General features: G+C 56.2%; 1 protein-coding gene across 16 annotated transcripts in view; it reads left to right on the forward strand.

Moving 5' to 3' along the window:
- The window catches only part of KIF1A (kinesin family member 1A), a 43,067-nt gene that overhangs the window by 5,030 nt on the left and 23,481 nt on the right, over positions 1 to 14,556 (forward strand). For 6 of the 16 annotated variants that reach the window (XM_059478913.1, XM_059478914.1, XM_059478915.1 and 3 more), the window contains exons 2-18: positions 177 to 328; positions 4,171 to 4,247; positions 4,345 to 4,524; positions 5,527 to 5,592; positions 5,718 to 5,896; positions 6,240 to 6,351; positions 6,708 to 6,785; positions 7,082 to 7,147; positions 7,419 to 7,436; positions 7,752 to 7,827; positions 7,927 to 8,005; positions 8,440 to 8,582; positions 8,964 to 8,990; positions 10,270 to 10,478; positions 11,899 to 11,978; positions 12,286 to 12,361; positions 14,416 to 14,495. In XM_059478913.1, the coding sequence (XP_059334896.1) occupies positions 223 to 328; positions 4,171 to 4,247; positions 4,345 to 4,524; positions 5,527 to 5,592; positions 5,718 to 5,896; positions 6,240 to 6,351; positions 6,708 to 6,785; positions 7,082 to 7,147; positions 7,419 to 7,436; positions 7,752 to 7,827; positions 7,927 to 8,005; positions 8,440 to 8,582; positions 8,964 to 8,990; positions 10,270 to 10,478; positions 11,899 to 11,978; positions 12,286 to 12,361; positions 14,416 to 14,495 (1,652 nt within the window). In that variant the 5' untranslated portion in view covers positions 177 to 222. The remainder of the gene's footprint in view (positions 1 to 176; positions 329 to 4,170; positions 4,248 to 4,344; positions 4,525 to 5,526; positions 5,593 to 5,717; positions 5,897 to 6,239; positions 6,352 to 6,707; positions 6,786 to 7,081; positions 7,148 to 7,418; positions 7,437 to 7,751; positions 7,828 to 7,926; positions 8,006 to 8,439; positions 8,583 to 8,963; positions 8,991 to 10,269; positions 10,479 to 11,898; positions 11,979 to 12,285; positions 12,362 to 14,415; positions 14,496 to 14,556) is intronic. The other 10 variants (XM_059478916.1, XM_059478917.1, XM_059478923.1 and 7 more) reach the window with 2 other exon arrangements.

The raw sequence follows: 14,556 nt of genomic DNA on the forward strand, positions 1-14,556 counted from the left end.
AGGTAAATTGAGATATGGAACAAAACATCATCTTGGGGGCAGAGGCAGAGCAGCGTTCCCTGCAGTTTCCTTGCACAGGCCCTCCATCCATCCACGCAGCACAGGTGCAGGATGTGGGTTGGCATGCAGGTGTTCCTGACCCCCTTTCCTTTCCTTTCCTTTCCCTCCCGTTCCAGGCCAGGCAGCGCTCCGGGGCAGCGGCAGGCGGGCGGGGCCGGCGCCATGGCGGGAGCCTCGGTGAAGGTGGCGGTGCGGGTCCGGCCCTTCAACTCCCGGGAGATGAGCCGCGAGTCCAAGTGCATCATCCAGATGTCGGGAAGCACCACCAGTGAGTGCCCCGGGGGCAGGAAGGGGGGTTTGGGTGCTGCTGGCAAGGAGCAGGGGTGGTGTGGTCCCAGCAGTCTGGGGGGGATCGGTGTGAGGATGCCTGAAGCATCTCCAGTGGTTTGGACGGGGAGATGTGGGAATGGGGTCAGCATCCCATGGGGAGATGCTGTTGGAATGGCAGTGGTGGGACCTACACGGCACTGAGCCCTTGGATTTTGGTGACAGTGAAAGAAAGGGGCAGTATTCCCCAGTAGGCAATGACAGAGGAATCACAGAATCAAACAAATCCCTTTTTTCAGAAGGGATTTGTGTTAAAGGGAATCTAGAAGGGATTTGTGTTAAAGATGATCTCGTTCCAACCTTCCACTAGAGATCAGGCTCTTCCAACCTGGTCTTGGAGCTGTGTGTGGGCCAGCAAATGTTTTTTGACTGCCTGGCCAGGTACCACTCACTGCAGCACACCAGGACCCATCCCTGCTCTCTGGGGCTCTTGGAGCTGCAGCAGCAGCAGCAGGGAGGGATGGGAGGGGGGTTTGCCCAGGGAATGGTGTGCTCAGGGTGGGGAATGCAGCCTGGAGCCCTGGGGCTGTGTGTGCTGTCTGGAGCCCTTGCCCCTCTTTAGACACCAGCAGGGTGTGGGACTGGCAGTGAAACCCCTCCTCTGTGGCTCTGGAAGCCTCCAGATGGGGCAGTGTCTAAAATAACTCCATCCTGCGTCACCGGCGGTGGGTGACACGCTGCTGGAGCCACCCCCTCCCTGCAGGCTGCCATGACAACCCTGCTGCTGGCAGGGGACAGCACCCAGGGGTGCAGGGGGGCGCTGGGACCCCGCTGGCCACCCCAGGCCCGGGGGAAGCTCTGTGGGGCAGCCCCTGCTGGTCTCTGGCTGGACACGGATTCTCCACCTGCCCTCGTAGTGAGGAAGCCTCCTGTCCATGCAGGAGCTTCCCAGCTGCCCAAGGCAGGCAATGGGAGGGCAGATGTTCCCCATTCTGGTCCTGGGGGGAACTGTCGTGCCCCAGTCCCAGCCAAGAGCATCAGGCATCCCCCAGCTCCACCGTGGCACTGTTTGCTCAGAGCTGTGCCCCTGCTCACCCTGGCCGTGCCCCCAGCCCTGCAGCCCGTGCCTCTGCTCCAGGGAGGGCAGCAGGGCTGCAGGCAGGGGCCCTTTGCTGACAGGGAGGATTTTCTCCATGAATGGACAAACCACTGGCTAATCCGCCTGGCCAGGGGGCTGGGGAGCAAAGTGTGGGGGGCTCTGCTGCTGCTGTGGCTGGGGGAGGCAGGAGGGTGCCAGCAGAGCAGGACTGTCCCAATCCCCCCAGCTCCTGGCAGAGAAGCCAAAGATCAACATATCTGAGAGGGGTGAGAGCAAGTTTTCCCCTTCCCAGGATTATTTGGAGAGACCTTTGTCTGAGCTGGGGTGGAGAGGCAGCTTCTTCTCCTGCCTCCATTGAGCCCCTGGGAGGCAGAGGGATCTCAGCCTTTCTCTGCTGTCCTCTCACCTGCAAGCTTCCAGCTGCCACAGCTGCCCCCAGCCCTGCTGCTCTGTGCCTGTCCTGCACCCTGTGGGCACCATCCCTGGCACCAGCACTCCTGGCCCCTCTTCTGATGGCTCCCACCAGGATATTTGATCCCAGTCATGTTCGCTGTCCAGAGCTGTGCCTCTGCTGCCTTTAAACCCCGGTGATTATTTTCCCTGAGGTGGGCTCTGGGCTTTCTCCTGCTCTGTGCCTGCCCACTCATGCTGCTGCCTCTTCAGGGCAAGGCAAGGGACACCTCCAGAAGTTTTCCTCCTTCCTGCCCCCTTGTTTCTGTGTTTGTCTTCATCTCCACACCCCTCCTTGCCTTTTCAATCCCAATGGCCCAGAGCATGATTTTTTTTGCACAAGTCCTATAGGAAAGGAAAAACTCCACCAGCAGCATTTATCTGCCTGCAGGCAAATAAATGGGAATGGCAGGGGCATGGCAAGAGTGTTCCAGCTCAGGACAGGAGATGCCTGCCCTTGGGATGCTCCCCTGTGTCCCAGTCTCTGGTGTCCCATGCCAGCTGGAGCTGCAGCTGGGGTGCCTGGAGCCACGTGGTGCCATCCCCTGCCCTGTGCCCAGCATGGGCTGGCACTGGGATGCAGAACAGGCTCCTTGTGCTGCTCCATTCCCGCTCCACAACCCATCTTTGCTCCTGTTTGCACGGTCAGTGTCACTCTGCAGGGCAGGGACAGGCCTGGGGACCAGGTGGAGCTGCCAGGCTGAGCACCAGGAGCCACCAGAGATGCTCCATCCCACTTCTTGCACAACTTCTGCTTCTCTTCACAATGCCCTCAGCACCACATCCAAGCATTAGCAGGGGTCAGGAAAGGGCAGCCACCGTGGGCTGCTCTCCCAGGGGAGGATTCCCAGTTGTTCCTCCCCAGCCCTTTCTCCTGGTGTTCAGCCTGCCTGGGATGCCCCAGGGTAGTGCGGCCAGGCTGCCTGCAGCAGGGGGACAGGCAGGGAGCCCGTGCCAGCCCCTCTTTGGTGCCAGAGCTGGGCTTCTCTCTATGCCAGGGAGCATCTCAGCAGCACCACGCTGTGGTTTTGTGGCTGGGGCTGCATCCTGACCCCCCTTCCCCTCTCTGCCTCGCTCAGTGCTGAGTTGTTCTCAGGTCACAAGTGGGGGACCCTTCCCATTGGAGTTGGTGTTGGAGGAGGGGTTCAGAGCAGAAAGCATCTCTGTGTGTGACACTGCACATCTGGAAGCACATCTGGCCACCAGAGACTCCCAGCAGTGAGCTGCCCCGTGCCTGGGGCTGCCCAGGAATGCCCAGCTGGAATCAGGAGGGGTTTGAGCCCTGGCTGACTGAAGAGAAAGCTCAGGGCTTGTGGTTCCTCCATCCTTGGTGGTGGCAGGGAGCAGCTGGGGCAGCGGGCACGGGAGCTGTGCTGTGCAGGCCTCAATGTCACCTCAGTGTCACCCAACATGGCTGGTGGCTGCACCTCGTGATTGCCCGCTGGTTTGGGCTCCTTCTGATGCATCTGTTGTTTCAGAAATAAAACCACATGGTAAATGCTCTACAGGAGGAGAAAAAAAACCAACCCATGGCATGAGGAAGAGCAGTGATGCAGTCTCCAATTTCCATGGCAACGTCCTTTTCATCAGGGGATGACAAAAGCAGACTCTTGTTTCCGCTGCTGGTGTGACACGAGGCATTAATCACTGCTGGGGCTGGGCACCTGCAGGGGAAGGAGCCAGAGGGGCTCTGGGGGAGCCCTGGCAGGGCTGCAGCTGCTCCCACCCCACAGGTGACACCACGGGGGCTTTGGGGACAGGGAGCCTGTGACCCTGCTGTGTGACAGTGTTCACAGGGGTTTTTGAATGAGGGAAGACATGAGAATGTTGACTCCATATTTCAGAAGGCTTGATTTATTATTTTATTATATATATTACATTAAAACTATACTAAAATAATAGAAGAAAAGGTTTCACCTCAGAAGGCTAGCTAAGCTAAGAATAGAAAAGAATGAATAACAAAGGTTTGTGGCTCAGGCTCTGTGTCCAAGCCAGCTGACTGTGATTGAATTCCAAACAACCACATGAGACCAATCCCAGATGCACCTGTTGCATTCCACAGCAGCAGATAACCATTGTTTACATTTTGTCCCTGAGGCCTCTCAGCTTCTCAAGAAGAAAAAATCCTAAGAGAAGGATTTTGCATGGAAAGATATCTGCGACGGCCTTCCAGGAGGGTTTTGGACTGAAACCCATCGCCCTTCATCCCTCCCACATGGAGGAGGGGAGAGGGGCATGGGGCAGGGGTACCATGGGTGGCTGATGGCCTCATGTTCCCATCTGTTTGTCCCTAGCTATCCTGAACCCAAAACAGCCCAAAGAGACACCAAAAAGCTTCAGCTTTGACTATTCCTACTGGTCCCACACTACGGTAAGCACTGGGAGGGCTGAGCTTGCCTCAAAGGCTGGGCTGGGGAGGGTCAGGAGGGCCTCCTTGCCAAATTTCTGTGTCCCCCTCCTCTGTGCAGCCTGCAGACATCAACTATGCATCCCAGAAGCAAGTGTACCGGGACATTGGCGAGGAGATGCTGCAGCATGCCTTTGAAGGCTACAACGTGTGCATCTTCGCCTACGGGCAGACAGGAGCTGGGAAATCCTACACCATGATGGGCAAGCAGGAGAAGGACCAGCAGGGCATCATCCCACAGGTATGCCTGGGGAAAACTGCCTCATCCCAAAGGGGTGCCCAAAGGAAAAGCAGAACTGGGAGGAAGGAGGGCTGTGATGGTGTTCACAGGGGTCTCAGGTTGAGGGAAGAGATGAGGATCTGCCTGCATGTTTCAGAAGGCTTGATTTATTATTTTATGATATATATTATATTAAAACTATACTAAAATAATAGAAGAAAGGATTTCATCAGAAGGCTGGCTAAGAATAGAATAGCAAAGAATGATAACAAAGGTTTGTGTCTTGGACTCTCTGTCTGAGCCAGCTGGCTGTGATTGGCCATTAATTAGAAACAACCACATGAGACCAATCACAGATGCTCCTGTTGCATTCCACAGCAGCAGATAACCATTGTTTACATTTTGTTCTTGAGGCCTCCCAGCTTCTCAGGAGGAAAAATCCTAAGGAAAGGATTTTCCATGAAAGATGTCTGCGACAGAGGGCAGCAGGGTGGGAGTGAGGCCTTGCCAAGGTCTGATGTAGCACTGCTGTGACACTGAGCTGGCATGGCTCCACCAGGAGGGGGTCAAGGAGGGTCACCCAGGCTCTCCAAGGCTGGAAGGACAATGGTCTGCCCACACAAGGCCAGTGGGTGTGAGCAACAGTGGCCCAAGAGCTGAACTGCTGACCAAGGGCTGGCCTGACAGGACACAGCAGGGCTCTGGGGATGCTCATTGTCCATGTCAGCGTGGAGGGGCTCTGCCAGCTCCTCAGAAGCCATTCCAGCACTCACTGGTTAGTTTTTGGGGTGAAAAGGTAGAAACCCCTGTATCTGGGCACTCTTGTGTCTGCAGCTGTGTGAGGACATCAATGACACCACATTGGGGCTCTGGGGATGCTGATTGTCCATGTGAGCTCTGCCAGCTCCCCAGGAGCCATCCCAGCACTGACTGGTTGGATTTTGGGGTGAAAAGGCAGAAACCCCAGTGTCTGGGCCCCCCAGGCAGGAGCAGTGGGGCTGATCCTGGCTCTTGTGTCCGCAGCTGTGCGAGGATCTCTTCTCCCGCATCAATGACACCAGCAATGACAACATGTCCTACTCTGTGGAGGTAGGCACCCCTCCCTCTGCCTGCCCAGCCCCTCCTGGCCCCCCAGCTGCCTCCACAGGCTGTGCCAGTGTGCAGAGCCCTCTGTGGGGCCACCCTGCCATCTCTGCCCGTGCCCTCTGCTCTAGGTGAGCTACATGGAGATCTACTGTGAGCGCGTGAGGGACCTGCTGAACCCCAAGAACAAGGGCAACCTGCGGGTGAGGGAGCATCCCCTGATGGGTCCATATGTTGAGGACCTTTCCAAGCTGGCTGTGACCTCCTACAATGACATCCAGGACCTCATGGACTCTGGGAACAAAGCCCGGTGAGTTGGAGAAGGGCAGGAGATGGGCAGGGTTTGGGAAGCTTGCAGTCACTTCTAGGAGGTCCTGCTTCACTCCCTGACTTTGCCAGTCCAGCTGCTCTGGAAATGGCAATCCCCTCCTCACTGAGTGTTGGGTATCCCCACTTTCCCCTCACTTTCCTCCTGCTTTCCAAGGGCACTGGAGACAGCAGGGAAAAGCCTGAACCTGTGCACATCTTCTCCCAGAGCCCTCTCTTGTCCTCTATTCTTGCCTTTCCCCCATGTACCCTGTCCTGGCCGTGTCCCCAGCCACTGCAGTGTCCCCCACAGGGTGTCACAGCTCCCTGTCCTGCTCTCCCTGCAGCACAGTGGCTGCCACCAACATGAACGAGACCAGCAGCCGCTCCCACGCCGTGTTCAACATCATCTTCACGCAGAAGCGCCACGATGCCGAGACAGACATCACCACTGAGAAGGTGAGAGCAGGCCTGGGCACTCAGGGCAGCCCTCATGGGTCCAGGGAGGACTTTTGTGTGCTTTTATCAGCACTTGGGGCATGGTGGTGCAGCCTGGTGGAGGGTTGGAGCAGGAGGGAGATGAGTGCCAGGCACATTCTGGGCTGCTGGTCCCTTGAGGGACTGACCCCTGTGCAGGGTACTTGGCAGCTTCAGCACTGCCTGCAAGGGTATTAGCCCTGCTCCTGAGCAGCTCCTGCAGGGATGACCCTGCAGAGCCACTGCTGCCCTCAGAGCAGTGCCATCCTGCAAGGGGGTTTGGCTTTGTGCTGGGTTTGCTGTGCCCACAGGGCTGACAGCCTCCCCTCTGCCTGCAGGTCAGCAAAATCAGCTTGGTGGACCTGGCTGGCAGTGAGAGAGCTGATTCCACGGGTGCCAAGGGCACAAGGCTAAAGGTAAGAGCTGACCTGAGGTCCCCTTCTGCTGGTGGGACACCATGGCCTCCTCCCTCATCCCCAAAACATCTCCTTCCCTTGCCTGGTTCTTTGCCCACTGCACTGCCAGAATCCTGGATGGGATTGTGTTTGAAAGCTGCCCAGTGCCAGTTTCACCATCAGTCCCAGCTGGGGGGTGCTGGTTACCCAGTTAGACCAGCTCCTCTTTGCCCATACCATGCTGGACGTTCCTCACTTTCTCCTGGGCTGAAATGTGGCTCTGAAATGGGGCCTGAGCATTTTCCTCTTCTAACCAGGAAGGAGCAAACATCAACAAGTCCTTGACCACTCTGGGGAAAGTCATCTCTGCCCTGGCAGAAATGGTAGGTAGCTGGAGAGCAGACAAACAGCAACACCAGGGGGTAAATGGGCTTGGGGCAGCAGGGCTGGGCTCAGCTTTGGGGGATGGAGCATCCCAGCTCCAAGGGCTGGGCAGACACATCCCAAGCTGTCCCTGCAGCTGGGACAAGCTGGGCAGGTGGAGATGCCACCTGCATGGGGACCTGTGGTAATCTCTGTTTGAGGGCCAGGGATGTGTGGTGGGTGCCAAGGAAAAAGCAGCTCCCCTAAACATTGTCTCCATTTCCTTTGCAGGATTCAGGGCCCAACAAGGTGGGTGCCCAGGCTGGATTGGGGGGGGGTGTTGGTTTGGAGCACAGTGGGAGTGGGTTCAGGGTGGTTTGGGAGTGAGACTGTGCCTGGACTTGAGCCATCTTCTCCTCATTCCTCCTCCTCCCTCTGGGGCTCTCAGAAGCCAGCCTTAAGCAACCCTCCCAGCTCAGGGCATTTCACAGGCAGGACCTGTGGACCTGGGCAAAGATGCCCAAGGTTTCCATCCTGCTCCAAGTCCCCATGGCTGGGGACCAGCTGTCACCTTCCCTTTGAGGGGAGCAGGCAGCCTGACAGCCCTTCCCTTTGCTCTCCCAGAACAAAAAGAAGAAGAAGACAGATTTCATCCCGTACCGAGACTCGGTGCTGACCTGGCTGCTGCGGGAGAACCTGGGTGAGGACAGCTGGGGGTGTGCTCTGCCAAAGGGCACGGCAGGGCGTGGCAGGGGGCACAGGGAGCAGCATCTCCCTCATTGTCTGTCTCTCTGGGCAGGAGGCAACTCCAGAACTGCCATGGTGGCTGCTCTCAGTCCTGCTGACATCAACTACGACGAGACCCTCAGCACCCTCAGGTAGGAAGAAGTGCCCTTGTCCTTCCTGCAGTGAGCAGGGACAGGGGAGGCTGAGGCCAGGCACTGCCACGTGCTGTCCCACCTCTGTGGTGTCCCTGCCTGGGGGTGTAGTGTGGAGGGAACCTGCAACCCCAGACAAAAGGCCAAAGGATTGTCCTGGCACTGGGATCCTCCTTGCTGGAGGGGCTCTGCAACACTCTTGCTTGTCCAGCAGCTGGGATTTTGCCCCTGTTCTTGTGCTGTTCAAGACCCTGCCCCTGTTCTTGTGTTGCCCTGCCCCTGTTCTCAGTGTTGTTCAAGATCCTGCCCCTGTTTTTGTTCTGTTCAAGACCCTGCCTTGATCTTGTGTTGCTCAAAACCCTGCCCCTGTTCTTGCATTGCTCAAGCCCCTGCCCCTGTTCTGGTGTTGCTCAAGCCTCTGCCCTGTTCCCCAGGTACGCTGACCGTGCCAAGCAGATCCGCTGCAATGCTGTCATCAATGAGGACCCCAACAACAAGCTCATCAGGGAGCTGAAGGATGAGGTGGCTCGTCTGCGTGACCTGCTCTACGCCCAGGGCCTCGGGGACATCATTGACAGTAGGTACCAGGGGTGCTCTCTGCCCTGGCTCCAGGCAGAGATGGGCTGATGTCCCCACAGGCTCCCTGCACCCTGCTGCCCTGCCCCACAGCAGCACCAGTGCTGCCCCTGTGAGCCCCTGCACAGCCCCCAGCCCCTCCTGTGGCAGGGGGAGCTGCTTTCTGCCTGCCAAACCTTCCCTTCTTCCCTTCCACCCACCATCTTCAGCGTCCAGCACCCAGCAGAGGTGCCAGGAAGGCGTTACTGGGACTGCACGTGCCCATGGGCTCCCTTCCCTGTGCTGTCTGATACCCCACTGAGATGAACCCCCTCCCCTTGTTCTGTTCTCTCTTCTGTTCTCTCTGTCTCACCCCCCTCCCTGCCCTCTCTTTCTCTCTTAGCCCACCCTGCTGCAGGAGGATCCAAATGTGTGTATTCCCCATCACTGGTACTCTCTGTTGCTTCCCAGCTTTTTGGAGATCTGGGCTGTGCCCAGGGGCACCCGTGCAGCATGGGGAGGGCTCCTGCAGCCAGCCCCTGCTGCTGGGGTGCTGTGTGCCTGCAGGCTGCCCATCCTCAGGGAGCTGGCACAGGGCATGGTGCCAGAGTGCTGGCTAGCACCTGGGCTTGGGCTAGTGCTGAAGGGACCAGTGTCCTCCCAGCTGGCCATGCCAAGGGCCCAGGCCACACGGGGACTCCTCCTTCATGCTGTTGTGATGTTTCCTGTCGCTGCTGCTGCTGCTCTGCTACTGCTGGTGTCTCACTGGGGCTGGAGCCTGGCACGGCCTCGGGTGGGATGGAATGGTGCTCTACTGGTGGATTGGTGGGTGGTGGTGGCCAGGAGGCTTTGGCCTGTGGATAAGCACTGGGCCTTGTCCCATCCTGGGTCAGGCAGTGCAGTCAGGCCATGGCAAACCTGCTGAGGAGCCAGGGCTCTGCTTGTGCCCTTCTGGCTAATGGAGATGGGTGACTACTCCTGCACCTGCTGACCTGTGCCCTGGCTGCCTCTTGCACACTGCTCTGAGAACCAGTATCTCCTCAGGGCTGGAGGAGCATCTCCCCCCAGAGCTGACTCCTGGGGTGCCAGCTGGCAAGCACCCCTGCCTGTAGAGCTGGCTTCATTCTCTGGCTGCCTGGCCAAGGTGCTGCTCCATCAGGCCATGGGCTTCCTTCGAGCAGACCCTCTGGGGGAATCCTGCTGCTCCTCCTGCCCTGTCTACCTGACCCCTTTGTAGGGCACAGGGCCACCCCCTCTCATCCCCTTCCCTTCTCATCCTCTGCTCCCAGATCTGGCTAATCTGGGGCATCTGGGCAGGGAAAACCATACAGGCTCTGTGAGATGGAGAGGATGCCAGAGGCAGTGGCACACGCTTGGGGAGGATATTTGGTCCCAGACCTGATGTATGCAGGACCTGAGGTTGCAAAAGTGTCCCTGGGAGCCCAAGATGGTGCTTCCAGCATCTGCCTCACCCAACAGCCCTGTGTCCCTGCAGGGCTGCCCGGGCTGGGGAGGAGAGTGCCTGCCCTGCCCTGTTGCTGTCTGTGCTGCTCTGCTGCTGCCTGTGCCTTTTCCTGTAATTCCTGCCTTTTTTCTCGACGCACCGGCCACTCTTTTTTTTTTTCCCAACAGCTTTTCTTGTCTCTGTCTCTCTCTGTCACCCTGTCTGTGTGTCTTTCCCCGGCCCTCCCCTCCTTCCGCGCCCGTAGATGTGTCGGACCTTGAGAACAATAATGATGCTGGAGGGGCAGAGCTGAGCCAGCGCCATGACAATCTCTCCACAGTGACCAACGCCATCGCTGGCATCAGCCCCTCCTCGTCCCTCTCTGCCCTGTCCAGCCGCGCTGCCTCGGTCGCCAGCCTGCACGAGCGCATCATGTTTGCCCCGGGCAGCGAGGAGGCAATCGAGAGGCTCAAGGTAAGAGGCTGCTGCTTTTCCTTTTCCTTTTCCTTTTCCTTTTCCTTTTCCTTTTCCTTTTCCTTTTCCTTTTCCTTTTCCTTTTCCTTTTCCTTTTCCTTTTCCTTTTCCTTTTCCTCTTTTCCCTTTTCCTTTTCCTTTTCCTCTTTTCCCTTTTCCTTTTCCTTTTCCTTTTCCTTTTCCTTTTCATCTTTTCCCTTTTCCTTTTCCTTTTCCTTTTCCTTTTCCTTTTCCTTTTCCTTTTCCTTTTCCTCTTTTCCCTTTTCCTTTTCCTTTTCCTCTTTTCCCTTTTCCTTTTCCTTTTCCTCTTTTCCCTTTTCCTTTTCCTTTTCCTTTTCCTTTTCCTTTTCCTTTTCCTTTTCCTTTTCCTTTTCCTTTCCCTTTCCCTTTCCCTTTTCCCCTTTTCCCCTTTTTCCCTTTTCCCCTTTTTCCCTTCCCTTTTCTTTCCCCCTTTCCTCTTTCTTTCCCCTTTCTTTCCCCTTTCTTTCCCCTTTCTTTCCCCTTTCTTTCCCCTTTCTTTCCCCTATCTTTCCCCTTTCCCCCTTTCTCCTTTTTTCCCCTTTTCCCCTTTCCTCCTTTCCCCTTTCTTTCCCCCTTTCCCCTTTTTTTCCCCTTCCCCTTTCTTTCCCCTTTCTTTCCTCTTTCTTTCCCTTCTTTTCCTTTTCTTTCCCCTTTCTTTCCCCTTTCTTTCCCCTTTCTTTTCCCCTTTCTTTTCCCCTTTCTTTTCCCCTTTCTTTTCCCCTTTCTTTTCCCCTTTCTTTTCCCCTTTCTTTCCCCTTTTTTCCCCCTTTCCCCTTTTTTCTCCCTTTCCCTCTTTCCCCTTTCTTTCCCCTTTCCCCTTTCTTTCCCCCTTTCCCCTTTTTCCCCCCTTTCCCTCTTTCCCCTTTCTTTCTCCCTTTCCCCCTTTCCCCTTTCTTCCCCCCTTCCCCTTTCTTTCCCCCTTCTTTCCCCCTTTTTTCCCCTTTCCCCCCTTTCTCCTTTCTATGCCCTGCAGCTTGCAGAGGGGGCTCGGTGTTTTCTGGAGCCCCACTGAAGTGTGATCCTCATGTGAAGCGATACCCAGATGTGCCCTTGCAGAGTGGACAGACCTAGAGCTCGCCCACCCTGAGGGTTTGGGTGTTGTAGGGTCCTCCTGGTGCTGCCTTGGAGCTGTGGCACAGGTGCTTTGGGCTTGTGATGGGCAGAGTGCTCCTGGTCCTGCACGGTGCAGCAGTGGGCTGGCAGCAAGGCAGTGGAGAGGGTGCTGTCTGTGCCTCACTCTTTGAAGGTGGGGCTGATGGAAAGATGGGGTGAAATGTGCTGCAGCTTGTGCAAACAAGCCTGAAGCTGGGACTGGTGTCCCACTGGAGCACACTGGGCACAGTGGGCAGGAGAGCTGCCCCAGGGTGGTGTCAGCAAGCCCTGTTAACCCCCCTGGCAGGAGACAGAGAAGATCATTGCAGAGCTGAATGAGACGTGGGAGGAGAAGCTGCGCAGGACAGAAGCGATCCGGATGGAGAGGTGGGTGGGCTGGGGGGCTGGGGCAGGATGGCATGGCACAGTGGCATTCCTTGGGCATTTTGTTGCAGCACTGGGGTTCCTGGGGCAGCCAAACAGTTTGGATGTCCAGCTGGACCCTGGGTTGCCCCTGGAGACCCCAGTACCCCCCATATCAGCCTGCACAGAGATGGGCTGCTCTGAAAAACCCACCTGGATTGTGAGGAGAGCTGTGGCAAGCCCTGCATTACAATCCATGGGACAAGCCAAGGGCTTCCATCCTGGGGGTGCATGGAGTTTTGACAGGCACTTCTTTCTCTTGCTCCTTCAGGGAAGCGTTGCTGGCCGAAATGGGGGTGGCCATGAGGGAGGATGGAGGCACCCTGGGTGTATTTTCTCCTAAAAAGGTAGGATCATCCTATTCTCTTCTTCCTGGGGACTGGTTTGTACCTCTGCAGCTCCCTTCTGATCCACTCTGTCACAGCTGGCCAGCCCCATGTACTTCAATATCCTTTTCTTGGCTCTGAACCCGTGGGGGAAATCCCAGCACTGAGCCTGCTGGGCACAAACATGGGTACAAATATGTGGGTTAATGTCCACCCCCACTGCTGGCATGCTGTGCCCCTTCATGAGGGGACTTGCTGATGATCACTGTCTTGGACTTCAGTGTTAACTCATAAAAATTCATACTTTCAGATATTTAAAATTGCTGCCCCTGAAGCCAGCAAGTCCTTGCTAACAAATGTGGGTGGGCAAATATTCTTTCATTCATCTATTTATTGCTTGTAGCATTTGGCTTGGCCAAACCTCTTAAGTTTGTGTGTCCCCAGCTCAGGTGGTGATAAAGACTTCACAGCCTTTCCATTACATGGGCAATCTGACTTTTAGGATGAACTTGTGCATTGTTGTCTTTGTTTCTTGTCCCAGCTGCTGCCTGTTAGGAGCCCAGACCTTTGGGTAGGAAGCGTGGGGGTTTATTCCCCAAAGCAGGTTGGTCTTGGAGGTGGGGCATTGCTGTGGTGGTCTTGGTGCCTCCTTGCTCTTCAGCTGTCTGGCAGGTGGAGACTCTTCTGACTTCTCCAGTGGCTGGTGAGGAAATTTAGTGTTGATAGTGTGCAAATCCATTTTGTTATGGGCACTGCACTTTGTTGTCTTGCTGTGTGCCATGGCTGGGGTGGTCACAGCTCCAGGAGCTCAGTGGAAGGTCACCACCAGCTTTACAAATCTGGACAAAAACTGCAAGTGAAGGAGGTCTCAAGCCCCCCAGGGCTGTATGTCTGTCCAGGGGGGCCAGAGGTTAAATGTTGCAGACAACTTCTGCCAGCCACCATGGAGAAGAGCCCACCTTTCCTTGACTTCCAGCTCTGCTGCCCTGTTTGCAGTGAGTTTCTGCTGCCAGCCAAGGCTTGTGGCACCATGGTGAGGGGCCCCCTCTGCATGCTGGGTCTCAGCAAGTTGATAAGGTGTTCCTTACAGCCTGTTCTATCTGATAAATTCAGAACTTCTCCCACTGGTACTCCTGGGGCTGCCCCTGTTCCCTCAAGGTGTAATCCCAGCAGCTAAGCTGGCTCTGGCCTGAGAGGCCTTTGGCTGAGGGAGAAATTTTCCTCCTATCAAGAACAAAGTGGTTTGTGACCCAGAGCAGGAAAGGGCTGTGAGGGACTGTTAGGAAGAAGACCTGAGAGTGAAACTCAGCCTGCAGGTCGGGCTTCAGGTCTGCACTGCTTTTGGGTGAACCTCTGGGACCTGCTCTTTTTGGATGCATCATCTGGTGCACAGTCAGTGGAGGAAAACGGGCACTTTTACTGCCTTTTTGACCTGGCAGAGGGCAGGGTTAGATCAAGTATCGAGAGGAAATTCTTCCCTGAGATTGTGATTAGGCCCTGGCACAGGGTGCCCAGAGAAGCTGTGGGTGCCCCTTTCCTGGAATTGTCCAAGATCAGGTTGGATGGGGTTTGGAACAGCCTGATCTACTGGAAGATGATGTCCCTACCCATGGAAAGGGGGGTGAAATGAGATGTGGTTTTATGTCCCTTCCAACCCAAACCATTCCACGATTCTATACTATGGAATTATATTCTCACAGTGAGAATATAGTGAGAATATCGCACAAGTCAGAAGGGTCCTGTCCCTGGAGACTCTGAGCCACATCAGGGAAAGTTTTGGCTTTGTGTTGGGCCTGTTTGGAACATGAATTGTCAAAGGAGGCCAGAGGAAGGGTAGCTAGGACTCAGCTCTGTGAGGAGGAAAGCAAGGAGGCTTGTGGAAGCAGGAATCCTCATGGCAGCCTCTCTGTGCAGCCCCTGGAAAAGCCTGGATGTGTCACCCTGAGGATGCAGAGGGCAGGAGAGGCTGTGCAGGGCAGCCTCCACTGCTGCTGAGCTCCCTCCTTGCTGCAGAGCCCCCTCAGTGCCCGGGCAGGCAGGGCACTCAGGGATGGCTCCGTGTTTGTCCCTCCCAGACACCGCACCTGGTCAACCTGAACGAGGATCCGCTCATGTCCGAGTGTCTGCTCTACTACATCAAGGATGGCATAACAAGGTGAGGGCCAGGTCCCTCCAAGGATGGAGGGGTGGGAGCACTGTCCCTGTCTCAGTGCCTG

This window comes from Ammospiza nelsoni, chromosome 10, assembly GCF_027579445.1.
Source record: "Ammospiza nelsoni isolate bAmmNel1 chromosome 10, bAmmNel1.pri, whole genome shotgun sequence".
Lineage (NCBI taxonomy): Eukaryota > Metazoa > Chordata > Aves > Passeriformes > Passerellidae > Ammospiza > Ammospiza nelsoni.